We start from the raw sequence: 25,062 nt of genomic DNA on the forward strand, positions 1-25,062 counted from the left end.
ACTGCAGATAGAACATAAACATAAATCACAGAACACAAGCCAAGACAAGAGGACACAAGATGTGGCGCTAGCTAAACCCCAATGTGGGGAAACCCTTGATCAATTCTTCTTATATGTTCTTCAATAGTTCAACGGAGAGAGAGATAGTACGTTTACAACAGAAGTCAACACTTTGACCTATCTAGATAAGAGCATAGATCATCTCTAAGAAGATGATACATGAGATCAGTTGAAGACATGCTGCTTCAACTGATTCTCCAAGGCGACTCCTTCACCTATCGTTGTGCTGCATTTCGTCATCATGCTGCACCTCACTGCGCTGCACCATGCTACACCCATCATCACTTTGCTACATCTCATTACGCTTCATTAATCATGACTGTACCCATCACTGTATTGCATTATGTGCCATTGCTGCACCATGTTGCCATACTGACCTATGTGTTGGCTGCATCTTGCTTGCTTGTTGTCCCTAGCATGCTTATTGTCCTTAGCATGCTTGCTGTTGCATGCCAGTTGTAACATTGCATGCTTGGTGTATTTGCTGCTAAGTACCATACAACTGTCCCATTGTTAGTTAGCTGTCCCTTGCATGTTGTTCTCCTTCGGAGACAGATGCTCTGTCTGTTCCGGCTGTTCCCGACAGTTCCGACAATTCTGGCTGTTCCTGACAGTCTGGCTGTTCCCGACAGTTCCGGCTGTTCCTGGCAGTTTCGACAGTTTTGACAACTCCAGCTGTTCCCGACCGTTCTGGCAATTCCGGCAGTTTCGACAATTTTGGCAATTCCGTTTGTTCCCAGCAGTTTCGACTTTTTCCCTCTATGTCAGCTTTCCCACCTGTTTCGGTGGTTCTCGGCAGTTCCGGCAATTTCCGCTGTTCCTGACAGTTCCGGCAGTTGCTGATAGTTTCGACTATTTTGGCAGTTTCGGCAATTCCGACTTTTCCCAGCAGTTCTGGCAGTTCCGCTTTTCTGGCTTTTCCTGGCAGTTCCCGGTAGTTTCGGCAGTTCCGGATTTTCCTAGCAGTTCCGGCTTTTCCCAGCAGTTCCGACAGTTCCTGGCAGTTCCGACAGTTCCGGATTTTCCCAGCAGTTCTGCCAGTTCCAGCTTTTCCTAGCAGTTCTGACAGTTCTTGGCAGTTCCGGCTTTTCCCAGCGGTTTCGGCTTTTCTCGGCAGTTCTGGCAGTTCCTGGTAGTTCTGGCAGTTTCGGCTTTTCCCAGCAGTTCCAGCTTTTCCCATCGTTCTGGCAGTACTCGGCAGTTCCGGCAATCCCGGGAGTTCCATCTTCTGCCCTCTGGATTAGGGCAGTGTTATCCCTTAGGATCTCTCCTCCTACTAAAACCCAAAGACAAGTAGAGAGGAAGAGATCCCAAGTGTGTTGAAATGAGTTGAAGGCCACCTCTATTTATACTAAAACGTTGAGCACACGTGGGGTTTATTTGGTTGTTGGCCGACCTTGACGAATTGTCCCATAACACAAATAAATTCGTATCTCCATGAATATTTATCGAAATCAAATGATCTTTAGATCAATCCTACACCTCTCGATGAGAGGGATCCAAGAAAAATAGCAACTTCCATTAATAAGATGACCCACATGGAGTTTGGCCCTAGTTGCCAATTTTAACAATTGCACATCCGGTAGTGGAGCCATGTCCATATGAGGTGTTTCATCTAGGAGGATGAGGACACTTGCAGAGTTGAGTTGCGGTGGTCTAGAGTGGACAAGGCCAAGTGTTCAAGCGTAGCTTGGGACTGACCTTGAAAGGACGCAATTTCAATTGCAACCTCTGCATAGGTTTTCATGAGGTTACTTTCCAGGAAGGAAAGCAGAGTGAGCCAAGGGAAGGTTGTGTAGGCTCAGTGGGAGTATGGCTTCAGAGGGAGACTTCAAGCTTAGGAGAGTCAGCCGCCTAGGGGAAGTCTGACCTTCAGGTTCAAGCAATAGAGTGGAGTCTTCCAAGCCATGCAAGGAAGTCATGTTGTGCATAAGGGAAGTCGTGGAACATGCAAGGAAGTCGTGCTGTGTGCAAGGGAAGTTATCGACCATGTAAGGAAGTCATGGCGCATGTAGGGAAAGTCATGTTACATGCAAGGAAGTCATGAGCCATGCAAGGAAAGTCATGATGCAAGAATTTCATACAAGCAAAGTGATGGTACAAGCAAGGAAGTCATGACCATGCAAGGAAAAGTCATGGAGATGGAGAGCTCTAGGAACAAGGGAAGTCATGGTTTGGATGGCCATGCAAGATGCTTTGAAGTGGGAGGCTTCTAGGAGCATGGTGTCTGTTAGCGCTTGGAATTCAACTAGGCTGAGATAGACAAACCCTCAAGGCTACATCAAACCATTTCACCTTGTAGCTAGCCCTACGAGGTATGAGAAGGCTCTCTCGGGTCAGATTTGATAGATCTTTCAATATGATTAGGCTGACCAATTAAGAATAAAGATTTTAGGCTAGTAAATTGATAGGGGGGTTGGATTTAATGATTTTTGGGGTTTTTGGTGGCAATTGGAGGGAGTGCAATTCAGGGTGCGGGGATTGGGCTCAGTTTTTGCAGGGGGTTCTTTGGGGCAAGGTAGGAACTTGTGCTGATGCCTTTGGCTTGGATGAGTGATCAGGGAAGAAAGAGAGGAGGTTAAAGAGGGCAAACAAGGACTTTGAATCCTCTTTAAACAGTGGAAAACATAGATATTGAACAGAATTAAAAGCTGAGCATGGCATGCATGAATTCAAACTTTATCACTTCATCTTGTTCAAATAGCAGCAAAGAAAAAGATATGTAACACATAAACAAACTTACAGTAACAATTAGAAGACACACCATCAACACAATGATCCACAAGAATCCACAATGAAATCTGCAAAACCCTGGCTTTCCTTTCCTTAAATTTGCAGAAATAGATGTACAATACACAATAATGTTTCTCCCACAAGAGTCCAACCATGAAAATGAGAAGGAGAGAGCATAATATAGACCATCTAGACCATCTAACTCCTTTCCCCACCTCTAGGGGTCGAGCTCAGCTTCCTAGGGGCAGTTTGAACTAATTCTAAATCAAGCACTAGATAATAGGCAGTCCAACAACTTGCCTCTATTACTTAGCTAACTGATTCATGCATTAATTATTCACTTTTTACATCATGGAAGCTTCTAGAAGGGTAAAGAGAGATAAAATCTATCAAAGTGCCATGAAAATATTACATTTATCCATCATCTACAAGTAAAAATGGTCAACCATAGTCAAAACAGTGTTTTTTGACAAAAAAGGTCAATTCTGGTAAAGCTGGCTCGAATGGTCGCGCCCCCTGTTCAAATGGTCGCGCCCCCTATTCAAATGGTCGCGCCCCTTTGCAGCTACTTTTGAGTGGGTTCCACTGATCCAAATCAGGTGCAAGATGGCTCATTGGAAAGCTTGGTTTGTCTACTTTCCATCCCAAGTGGAATTTCTGAATTTGGAGTTGTTTTGCCCCCTCAAAAACCATTTCTCCCAAGGTCACTTTCTGCAACTCAAAAAGTGGGCAGAAAGTCATTTTTTTGATGTATTTTGAGCTTTTGGAGGCTCAAATCTCAAAATCAGGCTTCTCCCAAGTATTGGTAATTTTTCTCTTTGCATGCCCTTTCCAAAAATGCCAAGTTTTCAAAATTCCGAGCAGTCCTCCAAAATGGTCTCACCCGGGGTGAGACCATTCCAATGGCCAAAACCTGTAAATTGCACAAAAAATTCACAAATGACAAAATTTTCTCCAAATTTCTTGAAATTTGGGCTGGGAGTCCCCAATAAAGTACCATGCTCAGTCAAAGAGGCTTTGACCAAAATTTGGAGTGGATCAGGCGTTTTCCTTCGTTTTTGTGCTTTGGCCAACCGTCCTTGGAGCACCTTCGTTCTCGCCGGTATTTTTGACATTTCTCTCAAACCATGACACCTGTGTAAAAAGTGAAGGAGGTTTTTCTTCTTTGGCATGTTATGGACAAAAACCTCTCTCAGTTTTCCAAAATTCATCTTTGATTGCTCTGGAACATCATTTGAGTGCGACTTGTCCCGATGTGTGAAGCAAGGAATTTTGTCGAAATGGAGCGAGATGAAGGGGATAGGGGGCTTCTAAATTCTTGGGGAAATTTGTGGGAGTGGGGAGGGATGTTAGGAAGCAGGAGAAAGTGGAATCTCAGTGACTGAGTGAGGGGAAGGGGTCGAAAAGAGCAAAACACAGGCCCAACCTAGAAAATTGCCAGGTTGTAGCTAGAAACTAGGGTTTGTACAAAAATGAGGAATTTGGCGGATCTAAGGGATGGGAAGTGTTTGTTAAGGTACTTTAAGGATAGGGGAAGGTGTATGAACATCAGGAAACAAGTTTTGCCGGTGATTTGACCATCCAAGAAAAATTGCCTTCAAAACCCTAGGAGAGGGAAATGACCTTGCCTGGGTGGCAACTGAAGCATGGACAAGGTGTGAAATGACTCATTAGACACTGAGATGATAATGAAAACCCTATGAATGATGATAGACTCAGCTGAATAATGACATGGACCACCATTTGGACAAACCCTAGACCTAATGCCTAGTGACCAAATTTTGCTTGAAGACTCACTGAAATGACAAAATTTGACTTGGAAACTCTGAGACCACTTTGTAAGAGCATATTTGATCACTGTAGGAAGGCTGGAAAGACTGACACTAACAGTGTCTTCGAAGATCTAGGTCTTCTAGAAGGATGTGGTTGTGGATTAGATTCAGAGATGGTGCCACCTCCGGGTGGTGGTCGAAATACCTTCCTCACGAAGAGAGAGTGTTGAAATTTGGTAGCTTGGAAGGTAATTCTCGTAGGAAAAGCCCTTGGGGCTTTCTGGTTTTGTTAATGGGAGAAGTTGGCTTCTAATATGACTTTAGAAGTATTTATGAGTTGTCCCAGCTGGGGTATTGTGATGCCGACTTGCATGGTTGTAAAGCCTAATTTAATATTGAGTTTAATAGCTAGCCAACTTGTGAGTTAGGGTCATAACACCCATTGGAACGTGTATATATATGATTTGTGAATCATCATTTGGCAAGTGACGCAAGACGTGAAGTCTCTGAACTGCTGGAGGTAGTGGGCTTGTTTTTGGAACAAAGACAGGCCGAACTTCGACCTCCATAGCAGGCCTTTACTTGGCCTAGTCTCAGCAATACCAGAAGCAGGAAATCAAGCCTGATTTCTGGTTGTGGTTTTCTATTGTTTTCTTATGTTTGGACCCAGAAGTAGGTCGAGCCTTGGGTTAGGCTGGACCTAATTATGAGTCTTCAAGTGGGCAGAAAACTGTGACAGAGAAAGAGCAGGCTGAGCCCTTGCCTTCCTGCTTCTGCATAGGATTGCACTCTCGACTATCCTCTCCTCCAAAGGTCTACTCACATTCTTTCAAAGGCTGTCTCCCTGTTCCAAAACACCTCAGACTCCTTAAGGAAAATAGGAGGCTGGGGCTATAAAGGGCTATCTGTTGACCACAGTGTGGAGAAGGGCATCCTCAGAAGGAAGAAGGCCTAAAGGAGTTGGCCATGAAGGAGCCAGCTACAGATTGCTGGAATTTCTGTAAATACTTGTAGGACAGTTAAGGGCTGAGGGCTATAGGAGATAGCCTCAGGGCCTAAAGGAGGAGGTTTGGGCATAGTTAAGAGAAGACTGGTGTTTGGAAACGGTTGAGAAAGCCCTAGGAGACTACAACAAGTCTGTGTAAGGACTGAGCTGAAGTAAAGGACCATTTCTGAAACTATAAAGATTTACTGAACTATCTCTTTTAAACAGAGTATGAAACTTTAAGAAAATTTCTGTTCTAAATTTATGCAAAACTTCATATGACTAGTTGCTTGATTCAATGATAAGTACTTATTTGGTCTGCTGCAAATGTCTGCTGCAGATGAAAATGTTTCAGAACTCCTCCAGTATGCTCCCGTTTACCAAAAGACCGAAACCACCCAGCCAAACTGAGTAGAACCTCGCTACTCAGTCCAATAAGCTTCTCAGTTGAAGCAGACTGTTCCCCCATGCTCAGAAACCTCAGAACAACCAGCTGTCCTTCCGTAGGTAACTCAAGTTTACTTCTTCAGTATCCCTTTCGTTCTTCCTCTTCTTCCCGATTCCCCCTCCCCAAGTTCTTCCTTCTGGTTTATAAGCTGTTTCTTGGCGGTGGCCGTCCTTCCTCCAGCACCCACCGCTTCATTTCCTCATGACACCCTTCCCGTGTTGTGTCATGTACATTTCTTTTTAAAAAGGGTATATTGATTTTTAATTAACTTTCCTTTTTCTGATTTTATTTTAATACAAAGGTTACTGATTTTATTTTAATATAAATGTTAGACTTATATTAAAATACTTTATCATTAGTTTATTCTTATATTTCCTTTTTCTGATTTTATTTTAATATAAAGGTTACTGGTTTTATTTTAATATAAAGGTTAGACTTATATTAAAATACTTTATCATTAGTTTATTCTTATTATTTTATTAAAAAAATCAATATACCCTTTTTAAAAAGAAATGTACATGACATGACACGGGAAGGGTGTCATGAGGAAATGAAGCGGTGGGTGCTGGAGGAAGGACGGCCATCGCCAAGAAACAATTTATAAACCAGAAGGAAGAACTTGGGGAGGGGCAATCGGGAAGAAGAGGAAGAACGAAGGGGATACTGAAGAAGTAAACTTGAGTTACCTACGGAAGGAGAGCTGGTTGTTCTAAGGTTTCTGGGCACGGGGGAACAGTCTGCTTCAACTGAGAAGCTTACTGGACTGAGTAGCGAGGTTCTACTCAGTTTGGCTGGGTGGTTTCGGTCTTTTGGTAAACGGGAGCAAACTGGAGGAGTTCTGAAACATTTTCATCTGCAGCAGACATTTGCAGCAGACCAAGTAAGTACTTATCATTGAATCAAGCAATTAGTCATATGAAGTTTTGCATAAATTTAGAACATAAATTTTCTTAAAGTTTCATACTCTGTTTAAAATATATAGGCAGTTCAGTAAATCTTTATAGTTTCAGAAATGGTCCTTTACTTCAGCTCAGTCCTTACAGGCTACGAGGTGAGAAGAGACCCTGTTGAGCTGATTGTGAGCCTAAAGGGAGCTGGCTGGGCAGTTTAAGGAGAGCAAGGAGTCGCTATGTGCGACAGCAGGTGGCTGTAGGTTTTGGTGGCAAAGGACAGCCACTGGTCAAGGCAGATGAGAGTTGAAAGGACTCAGCCTCAGCCCTGGTATTTTGGACAAGTCTTTTGTCTTGTTTTAGGCATTGTACAGGGATTGTAAAGGGTCACATTCCCTGATACGGGAGCCTCAAGTTTTCTTATTGAAGGACTAATAAGAAATAAGTTTTGGGCATTAAATTTTGTGTCTTGTGCATTGATCTGCTTGCTAGTATATTCTGCTGTGCAAGTTGTTTTAATGTTTAATGTCCGTGAATGCTTCCTTGGCGAATAAGCTTGCTGGGGTGTACAGTCTGAAGAATTCATTCAATATCATCCCCATCGTTGTTAAATTAAGAGTCTACATTTACATGTAATGAAAAAATATGTATTATAAATTTAAATTAATGGATTTTTGTTAATCATGATATTTCTAATCTCTCTTTTAAAGTGAATATAACCTGTGTGCTTAGAACTTAGATTTTTAAGATTTCTACTAAGATTTTTAAGATGTCTTGTAGTTAAAGATCAAACTATATGAGTGATCGAACGACAACATAAATCTTACATTCTGAAGGGCGTTGTAATAAGGAAGGTCACTATAGGAGTGATTGAACAACAACATAAATCTTACAACTTTTAGATTCTTTAGGGTGTTGTAATCAGGAAGGTCACCGTTGCAGACTAACAGGACTTCATTACAAGCTCGCTGCAGCCAATCTGGATGGAGTGCCAGTAACATGGTTGTCCATGTAAGTAGAATGCACGTGGTGTCCTGACCTGCAAAGAAAAAGGTCTTGCATTGGTCCATTAGCTCCTGCATTGTGAACTGTGGTTCCCATCTCGTTCTCCATGAGCAGCAATCCCAACAGATCACATTCATCTCAGCAATTATTCCCCATCCTCGAGGATCACCGGACCTCAATAACTCTTTGGCAAAGAGTCTTTGCAGAGATTCTTCCACCTCCCTTTTGTGAAAATTTCTAAACTGAAATTCTGCTGCAGCAACTGATTTATTTCACCTACTTATTATTCACAATAAGTTATTTACGAAATCCCTTCAGCAAATATTAAAATAAATTCTACTGCAGCGATCACACAATTACCCAGAGGAAAATACATGCACAAGAACCAATCACATCAACACAATGGTTTTTGGACAATTGTCCCTGGAAAAACCCAATACGGGAAAACCCTGCAACTCTCCCTCTGAAATCAATCTCCTTTACTTGAGAATCGATTTTCCTTGAGATACTGAGTATCTGCCGGTTTATCTCCAAATGATCCTCAAGTTTTCTCTTATACTTTTCCTGTTGATGAATCAACGACCGAGATTAAGTCTCTAATCAATGGCTAAGATTAAAACAGACTTGATCCTCATTTCTTAAAATCTTCTCACCTTTATCTTTATTAATACCCATTAATATTTTAATTTTCCTAAACTTAGACTTAGGAACCCATTAAAAGTATTAATTATTTTAATAACTCTTCATCCGGGTGGAATTTCTCAAAACGATTTCTAGGTCTTGGAGATCTCATGTGCCTTAGCCTCTCCTCCAAATTTCAAGGCTAGAGCACATCCGATGCTACCAAAAATCAACACCTTTTCAGTTCTGTCATCAATCGATTTTCCCCAAATCTTCCACACAAACAATCCTGTCACTTATATATCGTCAGGTTTGATATTTTGACAGACAAAATATCAAATTACAAGTTCATTTTTGTAACAGACCTGTTGTCACCTATATGTTATTTGCCAAATTCCTTGACAGGAATGTATGCCATAGAAAATGTGAAGTAAGTTTTGATCTCTAGCTATATATTTGCGCATCTTTCTGCATTTAACCATATTTTCATGGTCAAGAGGTATTGATATGTAATTACTTTCTATTACTTATATCAGAGGAAAACTCCATAACATGTCACCACATGATATGTACATTCGATATGCATCTGGGTGTAATGTCCTCGGGAAATTAATTGCCTAATGGACAAAATAGCCTATCAATCCCCATAGGCTATAGTCCTCCATAAAGGGGAAAACCCCCAAAATTCCCACTATTGGGCAAGTTTTGGGGCAGCTGGGCGAAGACAACCGAAGTTGGGGCTTGGAGTAAAGTTTACTCAATCAATTAAGGAAGGAGAGCCCCTAAAAGAAATCTATAAAGTCAAGAGGATTGGATTCATTTGAATTATCATTAGATTGGATCAATCATCTCTGTTTTCTTTGAGCCTGAGGCTCTGAGGTATTTAAGACCCCATTTCTCTTGTCAATTTCGGTGGTGAAAGATTCCACCCTAGTTGACCCTTCCTTTTTTTCTCTCTGTTTTGGGCATGGGAATACATCTGAAGGAGGAGTGAATTTCTTGGATTGGTCTCTTGTTTGGGCACAGGACTAGCATTGAAGACTAGCAAAACTATGTTGAAGTTAAAGCTCTTGTTTAATATAGGTGGACCGTCTGTGAAGGTAGCGCAACTATCTTTTGGTCTTTTGAGTTGGCCATAGAAGCTACTCTCTAAAAGCAGTGAAATCTGTAGCAGCTCTCTGGTCAAATATGTTGATGATTTTGATGCAGGTCAGGGCAATTTGGTAGGCGTTTGTGGTTAAGCATATATTCTGTGCACTCTGGAATTACCTTGTATAGGGCTCCTGCTGCATAGTATCACCCTGTGAAGAATCGAATTAGACCTAGAGTTTTCGAGGATTCTGTTTGGGCAACGGACCTGAGTCTTTCTGTGGGCAACAGTGGAACAAGGGGCCCAAGTTCCCTCGCTATAGTTGGGGGCAGTATTTGAAGATTGAGCGTGGCCTGAAACAGAGTAGAACGAAGCAATCAGAAACCCTTACATGGCACTAAAACGGGGAATTGCATAATTGGGACGCAAATTTCGAAGGAGTGGAAGTCTTCATGCATTTTAAAAAAGGGAGCTGCCCCAACAAGAAACCCTCACAGGGCACTAAATCGGGACAATAATCTCGTGTAACGTATAATTGAATTTCCAGTTGTATTTTTATTGTGGCACTTGGTTAGGACCCTCGGGTCCTGTAGTGGAATTATTTAATTTTGAAATCAAACTCAGTCCGGGGATACATATGATTTTGTATTGGTAACTCGTTGAATTGGAAAAAATGTTGAGTTTTTTTATATATTCTGCCACTGTCTATATTGATTCTGAACTGTCCACTGCCCAATGAATAATATTGAATGTCTATACAATTTAGTCACTGTATTAAGATAAATTATTACAAGGAATACTAGGGTAAATTGCCCTAGTCCATTACAGTGTAATCAAAGCAGAGATACTGCCAGCCTTGACGGTACTTAAAAATGGAACTGCCAAAAACTATTTTTTGGCTCAGGTATGTGGAATCTTGGAGAAAGCTGGAAGAGCAGTAAGCAAAAGTTTTGAAAAAGATGGAAGAGCAGAGAGCAAAAAACATAAACAGGCTGCAAGAATGGAACAAAAGACTAGAAGAATATAACAAATTACCCCAGCATATAAGAAAGAAAAGTTGGGACGACTTCTGCAGTAGTGGAAAAAGAAACAAATCAAACGATGCTGATCATAAGACCAAGCATGAAGAACAAAGTGTAAAAAAAATTGAAGCAAAGACCAAAGCATGGACATGGCTGTATTCCCCAAGAGAGAAGGCATGCAATCATCCAGACTTATTTGAAAGAAATGAAGGTGCGGTTGATGAACAGCTGTGGAACAAAGATTCGGATTGTCGATCAGAAATTCCAAAGGAAAAATTCGAGAGTGGGGCATTTGTAGAGGATACCATGGCAGGTTCAATGTTATGAAGTATCAACCTGAGAAAGAGATTCGATCAAATTTTTCACAAGATAGAAATGATTTTGCAAAGAGTAGATATAATGACCAAGGTCAAACCTTCCGCGATGTTCATGTTTTACAAACCTTGCCAGGTGAAAGTTCTGTCACTCATGTGAACAACTCCATACAAGGAACATAAATGAGTTGCATGAATGGTTCAAGCACTTCTAGTTCTTTGTCGCATGGAGAAAGGAGGTGCACATCACAAGAAGTGAGAGCAAATGCTGCTTCTACCTCCTGTCACAAGCAAGTGGCCTCTAGCTATCAGAGTGTATTGGGTAGGCAAAGCTCAGCTGAGATAGAGCTAACATTCATGGAACTAGGAGATGATGATGATATCTTGCAGAGCATTGATATTGATCAGAATGTTTCCATGCACTATCGATCAAGCTCTACACAGAAGACTCCAATTTTGAAATTCCCAAGCACAGGCCCTAGTGTCACTCCTGCTGGTACTAGAAAACAGTCACACTTTATGGGAACTAGTGTGCATGGTTCAAACAATCCAATACAAGATGAACAAAATTGCAGTCGTTCACGGGAGATGAAAGATAGGCCTATGAATCTTCAATACCTAGAACAACCAGGAACTTCTAAACCTCAGCAAGATCAGCTTATGGACAGGGGTAAAGCTTTAAAGATTGAAAATAGTCCACCCAAGACAGTAAATAAAGAGATGACAGGCATTCTTCCTATAGTTTTACTTTCAAGACCTTTTAAATCTCTATCTCTCTTAAAGGATCCATGCTTGATTGAATTTGGCAACAAACATGCATATTCTCGATCAAGACTGCGACAACATCGGGATCACCAAAATTTAAGTTCTGTCCATATATCTGTTCGTTAAGCTTTTAACCTGGAAGACTCATACAACCAATTTCGAATGCGTTCAGCAAGAGATCAAAAAGGACCCTTGAACATCCACTTCCAAGAGGACAAAGGCATCGATGTTGATGGGTTGGATGCTGATGTTTCTTCCTATGATGTTCAAACAGACTACTGCAGTGAGTATGATCGAACAAAGGACACAGAAAACCCCTGTTTCATTCCGTCAAATGATATTGGGTCTCTGTCTGGTTTTGATGAATCAGATTTAGGGGCAAATGCAGATGATTCCGCTGAACAATTTGCAGAAGCTGAGGTTGTGAAAGATGACAATCATGATCTAGATGTTTATGTTTCTGTTCATGATTCTGAAGCAGAAGAGACTGAGGATAGTGAAGATCACTGTTTCATTCGACTTGATGGTTAGGAGCTTCAATGCCAATTTCATGAATTGGACCTAAGGGTAAAGATAGATGATTCCATAAAACAATATCCAGAGGTTGAGGATGTTTCTGATGGCAACCATGTTGATGCTTCTCCCCATGATGTTGAAGCAAGTTATTGTTACGAGTACAGTGAAGCTGAGGACAGTGAAAATCAATGTTTTATTCTACCAAATGCTTTGGGTTCTAATTGCATTGGCCATCCTGAATCTGATAGTCTATCAAGTGGATCATCATTGGAGTTTGAGTCATATCACATTGGTGAAGTGAAAGAAAAGCACAACATTATTTCAGGAATCCTTGGGAATGTATCTGTCTCTAATGTCACTGTAAATAATTATGCACAGCCATTTGATGACTTTGAGGATGGCAAAGGTGGTAATGGTGGAAGTTGGAACGGGCACTCAAATTTTTGCATAAAGTGTGGAGTGCAGTGATTTTGACTATATCCCTGGTGGTGACAGTAAGCCGTTCTGTTTTATTCAGGTTGACACTGTTGCTTTGGATAGTGTCAATAAAACAGAGCTTGAGAGTGCACTGAATGTGTCAGATATTGAACCCAGTATGATTTCCAAACAAGGGATAGAAATAGAATGCACTAACATTGCAGGAACCCCATTGATTGAACTGGATATCAACATCAGTGATGATAATCTCTTCAGACATTTTTTTTAAATTGAGGATGGCGAAGGTGATCACAAAACAGGCATTGATGTCAGTGTTAATGATTTTGAAAAACAATGTATAGAATGTGACGATTGCATAACTCAATAGATAACACCAAGCAGTGAGTATGATGATTGTCATGGCATAGATGGTGAACTGTGCCGTCTTGCTGGAGTGAAATATTTCACAATGCATGGTAACAGTCATAAACAATTTGACAGTCCAGTTGATGGTAGACTAGTTGAGTCTAGTTCAAGTTCAAATGATGATGCAAATGAAGATTGCAGCAATATTACAAAAATCTCTCTGGAAGGATTGGTCACTGGATATGAGTCTGTTGAAGGTGACTTAAAAGAAAAAAAGTCATATTGCTCAAGAGTGTAAACAATCATCATGTGGCAGAATCGAGAATATCCTGGAAAAGAAGAAATGCCTGTTCTTTTGGTGATCAAATTGCAGAAGCAGAAAAGGATGATCTGTCATTGCTTTAGGGCAAGCAATATTGGGCAGCGGAGACTGTAATGTCCCTGGGAAATTAATTGCCTATGGGATGAAATAGCCTATCAATCCCAGTAGGCTATAATCCTCCATAAATGGCAAAAACCCCAAAATTCCCACTGTTGGGCAAGTTTTGGGGCAGCTGGGAGACGAAACCCAAAGCTGGGGCTTGGAGTAAAGTTTTCTCAATCATTTAAGGAAGGAGAGCCCCTCAAAGAAATCTATAAATTCAAGAGGATTGGATTCATTCTTTAGATTGGATCAATTACTCTGTTTTCTTTGCGCCTGAGGCTCTGAGGGTTTTAAGACTCCATTTCTCTTGTCAGATTTGGTGGTGAAAGATTCCACCCTAGTTGACACTTCTTCCATTTTTTCTCTCTGTTTTGGGCATGGGAATACATCTGAAGGAGGAGCGAAATTCGTGGATTGGTCTCTTGTTTTGGCACAGGACTACTATGAAGAGTTGCGAAATTCTGTTAAAGTTAAGGCTCTTGTTTAATACAGGTGAATCGTCTGTGAAGGGAGCGAAGCTATCTTTTGGTCTTTTAATCTGGCCAGAGAAGCTACTCTCTAAAACCAATGAAAATCTGTAGCAGCTCTCTGGTCAAATACGTTGATGATTTGGAGGTAGGTCATGACAATTTGGTAGGTGTTTGTGGTTAAGCATAGATTCTGTGCACTTTGGAATTACCTCGCATAGGCCTCCTACTGTAGAGAATCACCCTGTGAAGAAGCGAATTAGACCTAGGGTTTTCGGGGATTCTGTTTGGGCAACGAGCCTGCCTCTTGCTGTGGGCAACAGTGGAACGAGGGGCCCAAGTGCCCTTGCTATAGCTGGGGGCAGTGTTTGAAGGTTGAGTGTGGGCTGAAACAGAGTGGAACAAAACAATCAGAAACCCTCCCATGGCAATGAGACGGGGAATTGCATAATTAGGATGCAAATTTTGAAGGAGCGGAAGTCTTCGTGCATTTTAAGAAAGGGAGCCACACCAACAGAAGACCTTCGTGGGGCACTGAGTCTGGACAATAATCTCGTGTAACGTATAATTGAATTTCCAGTTATATTTTTATTGTGGTACTCGGTTAGGACCTCGAGTCCTGTAGTGGAATTATTCAATTTTGAAATCGAACTTGGTCTGGGGATACATATGATTTTGTATTGGTGACTCGTTGAATTGGAAAAATTGTTGAGATTTCTATATATTCTGCCACTGTCTATATTGATTCTGAACTGTTCACTGCCCAATGAATAATATTGAATGTTTATACAATTTACCCACTGTATCAAGATAAATTATTAGAAGGGATACGAGGATAAATTGCCCTAGTCCATTACACTAGACCTACTACAGAACAAGATTAGGGTCTCAACGTCAATTGAATGAGAAGAAACTGCATGTAAAATTCAACGACTCTCATTATATACTAGGTCATTACTGGGTTAAAGTACTTTCTTTTAACTATTTGATTTCAACAATCAGTTTACTGTCTTTTGTGCATGTTGGGTCTGCTTTGGATAGTATAGTATGAACTAGTTACTGATAGTTGGTTTCTGGCTTCCATTTTACTTGGAGTTGGAGGGAGGTAGTTTCTCATCTATGGCTTTTCGCAGGTTTTAAGTGGAGTTGCTTTATGGTCATTTAAAGCAGCACGAGCTCCAAAAGACAAGGAGCATCCATATGGTAAATTTCAGTTACATTCTTAAAAACATCTCAATTTTGTGAAAGGCAGTGGACTTCTTTCTCATAATTTCAGTTCAAAGATTGAATTTCTGATTTGGTAAATCCTCTAGTATTGCATGAACACATACAATTAAATGTTGGATTTGTTTTCAACATCTTTTTGCCTGCTTAAGTGGTTGAGAAAATCTTTAAGAGGTTTCCCTTTGTTTCTGTTTTTTTCTGCTGTGTTCACCACCTGAAGAGAATTTGAAGAAAAAATTGATGGGAGCTGCAACAACCTACTTGCAAAACTTTTGATCTTGTTTATTAAATTACAGGTGAAAATAACTACGTGATAAAGACTCTAGAGTAGAATCTGTAAAATGTTTGGCTGGAATACTTTTATTAGATGAGTCTGTCATCAATCATGTTGAGTTTGAAAGGATTTATCCATGTACTTTTTTTTCCAAGACAAAAGTTGTAATTCCTTTATTACAAGAAACTGTGAAATTATTTTTAGTACATGTTCGAGGATAGTGTAATCCAAAAACAGCTCTGGCACCTGCTCTCTAGATATGAGGTCTAGAGAAAAGTTTAGTTTGAACTCTACAGCTATGCTAACTGTTAACACTGGCTTTCTCCTTATAAATCCAAGTGTTAATCTGCAATTCATATTCATAGATATCATTAGGGGTGAGCTCATTGTTATGGAGTATACGATATGGCATCGATGGTTTGTGAGTACATTATAGGGTGTATTGTTTAGTTGGTCCATTGATGTAGCGTTGATGGTTCATTGAGTGCCTTTTGACTTGTCACATGGTTTTGTCACTTTATTATTCAGGGACAGATGGTTGGACATAATTCGGACATGTTTCTTTCAATAAGTACATGTGAAGGATATATCTGAGTTGTATATGGGCAGCTGATTTAGCAGAGCAGGTTCTCCAAGCTTACAAATTCAGTGTACTATTCAGAGTAGGTATGGGAGGTTGAAGACCCCCAGATGGTGTGATCAGCGTGATTTTACAGTATCATATTTTGCATGATTTGATCATAGTTTTGGGAACCCTTTGGGGAGATATTCAAATCTGAGCAGTTGCTATTTTTAGCAATTTTTATTTTTAATAGTTTCTGGTGAGTCGTTTGATTCCATATTTGAGGACCCAATTGGAGGATTTGACTATGGCGTGAATTCATGAGATTTTGAGGATGTGCTATTTTTAGCAGGTGATTGGACATTTGTGGACCCCTAGTATGGTGAGCAACATCAATGTCCGATTGCATGACATTCTGAGCATTTTGAATTTTTAGGGATTGGTTGCATTTTTTAATGGCCTATATTTAGCTCAGTGGGCCCACTTGGAGATGTTGGTTATTTTTGTACAGTGATGGGTCTTGTTAGTGTTTGTAGCTCAGACAAGTATTTCCATGAGGGTGTCTACTTATGGAAATGATCATTTAATGTATCCTATGTTTTTTCTAGATGTTCACTATATCAATTAATTAATAAAGTTAATGTCTTTTATGAAAGTGACTTTTAATTAATAATGTGACTAAAGTGGGTCACTTAATGATTTAATTAAAAGAGAGCCATTGATCTCACAATTAGATCTTAATAGTTGAAGATTAGGTTTTTGGATTGTGTCAAAGTTATAAAAGACAGAGAGGGCTAAGGAGAAAGACACAGAGAGCATTCATTTCACAAGTCATGTGAGTGAAGGAGAAAATATGGGATTTGATTTTCAGCCATTCGCAAGGAGTTTCAACAGTAGTTCAACAAGGAGAAGGCAACTATCTAGCATTGAGGAAGAGCAACCATACAACCCAACAGAGGGGGCTGTACAGATTTTTTACAACTGTACAAATTGCATAGCAAGCCACATGTGTGGTGCAAAACTGCCTCGATTTCTTTGCATACTGAAATTTTCCAAGTTTACTGTTCGTTTGTTAATTTTTCAAAGCCATTTTCCCTGTAAGGGAGTTCTTGTAAGTTCTGAAGATATTTTGAATGATGAACTGATCTAGAAGAGCAGATTTAATTGTGCAGTGTGTGTTTGCTTTCCTTGTTTTCTGCTGCATGTAATAGAGAATAATTCCAACAAGTAACTAGTTCTGATCTGTTTGCTTAGATGGTTGGTTTTAGGATAATTTAACATGGTATCAGAGCAATTGTTTTGAGAGGAAAGAAGATCTAATGTTTTCCAGGTTACTTCGATGACCTTGAGAGACAAAGCATAGGATATAGCCATGTCAGTAACCAATATGAAAGTTGAGGATCGACTTGATGGGGTTTTGATTCTCTTGCCATGGAAGGCAAGAATCTCAGTGATCTTAAAGGAGCAAGACGTGTGGGAAGACATGTCTAACCCTCCCCTAGCCCCCTACATAGACCTCAAGGAGCACTCAGACACCAACAGTGGTAACACGAACAGTAGTAGACCTTGCAGTGTAGGCAGCGTGGGATAAGGACATAAAGGTACATAGGGTGATCATTGAAGCTAGTAAGGATTATCTGATTTGCATGTTGCAGAAAAGATAGATCTAAGGGGATGTTTGATGCCCTGGTATCTTTTTCAAAGTGATAACATGAGTCAAAAATGATTCTCAAAACTAAGCTTAGAGAGTGCAGAATTAATCCCTTTGGCAATGTGACCAACTAACTTATGAGGATCACATAGATCTATGACCAACTTGCAGCTATTAGAGACGCTGTATTGGATGCAGAGCTAGTGGATTTTGTTCTGAATGGGTTCACCAAGGCTTGGGAATCATTCATCATGGGCATCTGTGCTTGGGAGCATCTTCCTAAGTGGGAGAGACTTTGGGATGACTGCATCCAAAAGGAGACTTGTAAAGCGTCCAGGACCAACAAGTAGGGAGGAACAACAGATGAAAACATGGCCCTGGTCAGCAAGACGAAGAAGACCAAAGGGAAAGTTTCCATTAAGGGTGACAGTCAGGGAGAGGGACAACAGTCTGAGAAGAGGAGAGATATGAGCAAGGTCAAATGCTATATCTGCCATAAGAATGGCCATTTGTCTTCTCAATGTCCACAAAGGAAGAAGGGCAAGGGGGAGTCGTATACAGTTGTAGCAACATTAGAGACATAGTTGATTGAGCTTGCTTCCAAGTTTGAGAGTGACTTTTCACTCGTGTCTTGTCTTTCTACCAATGCTGTTGCTAGAAGCGCTTGGTACTTGGATAGTGGTGCCTTTCGCCACATAACAAAGGTTAGAGAGAAAGGTATTTAGTAGTTTTATAGAGGACGACTCAGGGATCCATGTTGAGCTTGACGATGATGTCATGTATGCAGTGAAGAGATAAGGGACAATTTAGTCCAGCTTGAGTTAGGAGGGCCATTTGATGTGCAGGAGGTACTTTATGTACCTAGCCTAAAAAAAAACCTTATGTCCATCTTAGTCATGGAGGACAAAGGTTACGACGTTAACTTCTAGAGCGGGCAAGTGCTCATATGCCGAAAGGGATCCAATGTACACACTACAGTGAGGATTGGAGTCAGGGATGAGAACCTTTATAACTTTAGGGTTAGCCTGCTCAAGCACTGATGCACACCAGTGAGAGCATGCGTGAGCTTCGACGTAGTAAGATGGGGCATCTCCATCACAGAGCTCTACCATTACTGAGATGGATGGTCATTGGGCTTCCAAACTTTAGTCTAGACCAACAGGGGGTGTGCAAAGGGTTTGCACTTGGCAGAATGTCAAGGCATCTTTCCCTAGCAACAAGACTCAATCCAAAGGTATTTTGGATCTGGTCCATTCTGATTTAGTAGGGCCTATGTCGGTATCTTCAATAAAGGGCACATCTTACTATGTGACCTTCATTGATGACTTCTCCAGGAAGAGTTAGATCTACTTCATGATGACCAAGGGTGAGGTCTTTAGTCATTCCAGAGCTTTCAAAGCTCAGACGAAGAACATGATAGGAAGGAAGATCAAGGTGTTGAGGACATACAACAAGGGTGAATACATCTCTAATGAGTTCACTGATTTTTGCAAGGTGGTAGGGATCAAGAGGAAGAAGGTATCAGCCTACAACTTGCAATAGAATGGGGTTGCAGTTTGGAAGAATTGGTCTATCATTTGTGCAATGAAGGCCGTGATCCATGATCATAGTTTGCCGGTGTTTCTATGGGCCAATGCATGCAACACAACTGTGTATTTGTAGAACATGATCTCACACTGGATTCTAGAGGATAATACACTAGAGGAAGCATTCACAAGCAAGAAGCCTGAGATAGGACATCTCAGGATATTTGGTTGTCCAATATACATCCACATACATGTGGAAAAGAGGACAAAGTTGCAACCCTCAAGTGAGAAGGGCATCTCGGTGGGATATAATGAGGATTCATAGGCTTATAGAGACTTCTTGACAAATCAATGAAAGACAGTGGTGAGCTGAGATTGAAGTAATTGTGCTAAGCATAGAACATACCATTGTTATCTAAAATTAACAAAATGACAAAGACACAGAAAGAGCATTCATTTCACAAGTCACTTGAGTGAAGGAGAAATTCAGAGATTTGATTTTCAACGATCGAGGAAGAGCAGCCGTGCAACCTAATATAGTAGGTCGTACGAATTCTGTACGACCATACAAATTATAGAGTAGGCTACACGTGTGGTGTAGATTTGCCTCGATTTTTGTGTACACTGGAGTTTTCCAGTTTTGCTATTTGTTTGTTAATTTGTTAGAGCCATTTTCCGTGTAAGGGAGCTATTGTTAGTTCTAAAGATATTTTGAATGATGAACTAATCTAGAAGAGCATAAATAATTGTCCATTGTGTGATTTCTTTTCTTGTTTTTCGCAGCATGTAAGAGTTAATAATTCCAACACGTTACTAGATCTGATCTGTTTGGTTAGATAGCTGATTTTAAGATAATTTAACAGGTCTTGGATGGCTTGTAGATGACCTTGATGGTTATGACCTCCTAGATGATCCCTTGTTTGACCTTGGGTCTTGGACTTGAGATGAGATGGTTTAAAATAAACTTATCTAATTTGTTATTTTGAGATATTAAGTCTGGTTCTATCTTTGGAATTCATTTCATCCCTAAAACCCATGCACCTTAGTGAGGGATGCCTTGCTATTCTTTAGTTTCCTATTGTTAGAGGTTTATATCAATGTTGCATTAATCATTATCGGGACATTATCGGCGAGGGGAAAAAATCGGAAAAAATCGTAAAAATTGGGAAAAAATCAGTAAAAATCGGGAAAAAGTCGTAATATACAAAAATATTAATCTTTTTTCAATTTTTTTAATATCTAAAGCATTTATAACATAAAATAAATACATTGACACATAAATATGATAAAAGAACTAATATATGAGATGTGTAATATCATTTCTAGTGTTACATCACACATAACAATGAATCATGTCTTGAATAGTAAGACCTGACTCCTGAGTCCCAAGTCAGCCTCAAAATATCAACAAAAAGAATAATAATATATCTCATATCATGAGTCATAATGTCATATACAATGAAATGAATCAAATAACTAAAGTCTAATACCATTGATTTCCTCTGCCCCTCTAGATGTGATGTTGGTGGAGTTGGCAGTGGACTCTGTTGTGCTCTAGAAGCTGAAGAACTAGGAGCCACAGGAGGTAGACCATGTCCTCTATTGGTGACAGGGGTAGCTTGGGTAGGTTGTGTCACCTCCTCCTCCTCATAAAAAAAAAGGAAAAGAAAAAATTTCGCTATTTTTTCCCAAAAAATCGCCGAAAAAAAATTGTTGTATTTATCGGGTGATAATATCGCCGGTTTTAAAAAACCGTGATTTTACGATAAAATCACGATTAGTGCAACACTGGTTTATATTGTGGCCTATTTTTGATGGAGTTCATTTCTTCTTTTGGAATTTTATTTTTATAGACATATTCGAAGCTTTATGGATGTGTGTGCTCTATCCATGAAAATTGGTGGAGAGGCTAAGGCACATGAGAGTTTTAAAGAACCCAGGAACCATTTGATGAAATTCCCGAAAAAAATAATTGTTGTATATATCGGGTGATAATATCGCCGGTTTTAAAAAACCGTGATTTTATGATAAAATCACGATTAGCGCAACACTGGTTTATATTGTGGCCTATTTTTGATGGAGTTCATGGATTCTTTTTGGAACTTTATTTTTATAGACATATTCGAACCTTTATGGATGTGTGTGCTCTAGCCATGAAAATTGGTGGAGAGGCTAAGGCACATGAGTTTTAAAGAACCCAGGAACCGTTTGATGAAATTCCCGAAAAAAAAATTGTTGTATTTATCGGGTGATAATATCGCTGGTTTTAAAAAACCGTGATTTTAAGATAAAATCACGATTAGTGCAACACTGGTTTATATTGTGGCCTATTTTTGATGGAGTTCATGGATTCTTTTTGGAATTTTATTTTTATAGACATATTCGAACCTTTATGGATGTGTGTGCTCTAGCCATGAAAATTGGTGGAGAGGCTAAGGCACATGAGTTTTAAAGAACCCAGGAACCATTTGATGAAATTCCACCTGGATTGTATTTGATTAAAATAATTAATATTTTTAATGGTGTTCCTAAGTCTAAACTTAGGAAAATTAAAGTATTAATGGGTATTAATCAAAATAAGGGTGAGAATGTTCTAGAAAGAGGATGAAGTCAAGTTTTTAATCTTAGCCGTTGATTAGAGACTTAATCTCGACCGTTGAAGTCTCAACGAGAAAAGTATAAGGAGGAGGCTTGGGGTTCATTTAGAAACACACATAGAGAGAACAAATTGATCTAGAGTTCAAAATTTCTGGGGCTAGGAAGCTGAAAAGTTCGAACTAAGTGATCATTCTGCAGCAGAGGGGCAGGGATAGTTCGAGAATATTGGGCAGAGAGGCTGAGAGCCACTAGTGGAGGCAGTGCAACACCTAGAGGGTTGATGCTGGGCTAGTTTGGGCCCACGCAGGTTTGACGCTGAACCAGGAGAGCCAACGCAAAGGAGAATCTACCCTCACGCAGAAATCCAGAATTTTACAGGGGAGCTGCCAGAATAACCAAGGAAGGTTGACGCAGAAGCTCCAGGAGGCAGAAGAGACAGCGCAGGGCTGACGTAGGGCCAACACAAAGATAGCCGGGGTTAGCCAGTTCTGCTGCCGAATCAGTCAGAAATTGCCGGGTGAAGTGATGTAATCTCACTCAGTTTTCTGCCATTATATTTTTCTCTATAACTGGATTGTCGGGAGGGCATCCAACATTGTATTCAGAACTACTGCTTAATAATATAAAACCCTCAGAGCTGCTGCACTGGTTTTCCCGCATTGGGTTTTTCCGAGGACTATTTTGTCCAAAAATAACGGTGTCCTATGTATCTTGTTCTTTGCTCAGTTTCTTGTTTCATGTAATCAAATTAAATTGGTGTAGGCTACAGAAGTAATTTACTTCAGTATTTTTTAGAAAATAACTTGATAATGTATATTAAAATCAAGTAGGAGAAGTAAATTCAGTTTTGCTGCAGTAGGGGTTCCTTGAGTGTAGGAATTTTCACATGGTATTGGAGCATTGATTTTGAAATAGGAAGAGCAGATCCAACGTTGAGCAGAGAGGCTAATCGTTGCATTTGGCAGAAATTCGAATCCCCTTGAAGGGATTGCGTAGTGCTTGCCAAGAAAGCAAAGATTCGGAGGAAATATCTCTCTGAGAGAGTTGATAGAGAGGTACGACTTCTAGTTTGTGAGCTTGCAGAGGCAGAGGGAGTGACGCAGAGCCTCAGTGTAGTGCTTGAAGGCCGCAGTTTCTGCCAGGGTATAAATCCGTCGGAAAAGAGCGAAGACACATAAAAGGGGAATTTTCTCCTCAGAAGACTTTTCTCACCAAAAGTTCGAATTTTTTCACTTGCCGAGCAGTAGACCTGTGCTGCGTAATGACTAGAGGAGTCAATTCGACAGTTTGGGTGAGATGGCATCACATGGGCTCAAAGATCAAGACAGGTTGGAAGGAGCTTCCAACTATGTCATATGGAAGACCAGAATCTTAGCTGTTCTGGAGGAGTACAATCTCGAAGCTTATGTCAAGAGTGTTGTGGCTGTTCCTGCAGAAAATGATCAAAAGAAGAAGTACAAGACTGAGCAGGGAAAGGCGAAGAGTTTCATACTCCATCAAGAGGTTCATACTCGATGGAGTTCGAGATCATGTGGTCTCACACTTGCAGGGCAAAGATATAGCCCGAGAAATGTGGGAAGCTTTGTCTTCACTGTATGAAGGTTCTTCCGAACAATGGAAGATGTACTTAGAACAAAAGTTGCAACAGACATTGATGCAGAAGGGAGAAGGGGTTAACTCCTATCTTCAACGTCTTCAGGACACCAGAGACCAGCTTGCTGCAGTGGGGTCTACTCCTCAGTCTACCGTGATGGTAAGGACGACCTTGAATGGAGTCTCGGATGAATGGCAAGTCTTCGTCCAAAGTATATTGGGCAGGGAAAGACTACCTTCATGGGAGGAGATGTGGCCAGCCCTTCAACAGGAAGAATTAAGGAGCGATCTGGTTAAGCTCAACCTTAATGGAAGCAGTGGGAGTGGCACGAAGACCAAGGAGGAGGAGGAGAATGTAGCTTTAGCATCAAAGGGACATCAGAAGCAGAAGTAGAAGGACATTTAGAAGGTGAAATGTTTGAGATGTGGCTAGATGGGCCACTTTGTATCCCAGTGTCCTTTGAAGCAAAAGGAGAAGGATGAGAAACATGATCCCAAGGATGCTCAAGCAAAAATTCACGAAGATGAGTTTGCCACGAGCGCCCATGCAACTCTAGGAGGGAAATGGGGTGATATAGAACTGTTGTCGGGAGGACTACATGTGGGTGGGATCCTTGAGGAACCCACCTCTTGGATCAATTGCTTACTACGGGAGCCCAAGATTCAGCAGTAGCGAGATGGACTTAGTGTCAAATGATGCAGTGGGTTGGTTTGAGAGACAGATGCTGTAGCCTGAGACTAGAGGCTGATCAACGCAGAGCAAGGTTGGCAGCAGTGCAGATGGCACAATATAGAAGTCAGCAGCAACACAAAAGGTTCATAGGGTCAGAGACTAGTAGGAGTCAGATTCCAACATTCACATGGTGGTATTATGCTGAACACAGTTAGTCTAGTAATTTTGGGTGTTTTTCAGTTGCTTCTCTTATTAACTGAGTTGCAGTACAAATGTAGTGTTAACAGTGGCAGTGCTAGCAGCATAGCAGATGCAACATTTGAGAGGGAGCTGTAGTATAGATGCAGCAGTGGCAGTGGCAGTGTGATAGGCAACAATACAGTAGCAACAATAGCACAATGTTGATGGAAACAACGGTGCGGAAAGGAGATGCTTCAGAGATAGACCAGCATGCAGTTGGACATTGTTGCTAGAGCACATTCCTCGCTCGGAGGGAGTGTTAGTTTTTGGTAGCATCGGATGTGCTCAAGCCATGAAAATTGGTGGACAGGCTAAGGCACATGAGTTGTAAAGAACCCAGAAACCGTTTGGTGAAATTCTACGCGGATTGTATTTTATTAAAATAATTAATATTTTCCTAAGTCTAAACTTACGAAAATTAAAGTATTAATGGGTATTAATCAAAATATGGGTGAAAATGTTCTAGAAAGCGGATGAAGTCAAGTTTTTAATTTTAGCCGTTGATTAGAGACTTAATCTCGATCGTTGAAGTCTCAATGAGAAAATATAAGGAGGACGCTTGGGGTTCATTTAGAAACACACACGGAGAGAACAAATTGGTCTAGAGTTCGAAATTTCTAGGGCTAGGAAGCTGAGAAGTTCGAACTAAGTGATCATTCTGCAGTAGAGGGGCAGGGATAGTTCGGGAATACTGGGCAGAGAGGCGTAGATCCACTAGTGTAGGCAGCGCAACACCTAAAGGAATTGATGCTGGGCCAGTCTGGGCCCATGCAGGCTTGACGCTGAACCAGGGAGAGCCAGCGTAGAGGAGAAGCTGCCCTCACGT

At 40.7% G+C, this 25,062-nt stretch overlaps 1 protein-coding gene across 3 annotated transcripts in view; it reads left to right on the forward strand.

Moving 5' to 3' along the window:
* Positions 1 to 25,062, forward strand: part of LOC149201967 (metal tolerance protein 2-like) — a 479,526-nt gene that overhangs the window by 32,142 nt on the left and 422,322 nt on the right. For 2 of the 3 annotated variants that reach the window (XM_089403043.1, XM_089403042.1), the window contains exon 2: positions 15,029 to 15,098. The exons of the other annotated variant lie outside the window; for it this stretch is intronic. In XM_089403043.1, coding sequence (XP_089259169.1) covers positions 15,029 to 15,098 — 70 coding nt within the window. The remainder of the gene's footprint in view (positions 1 to 15,028; positions 15,099 to 25,062) is intronic. 3 annotated transcript variants of the gene reach the window in all.

The sequence above is a fragment of the Pinus tabuliformis genome, chromosome 2_1 (genome assembly GCF_031772625.1).
Source record: "Pinus tabuliformis cultivar Carrire ecotype Pingquan chromosome 2_1, CPIR1, whole genome shotgun sequence".
NCBI lineage: Eukaryota > Viridiplantae > Streptophyta > Pinopsida > Pinales > Pinaceae > Pinus > Pinus tabuliformis.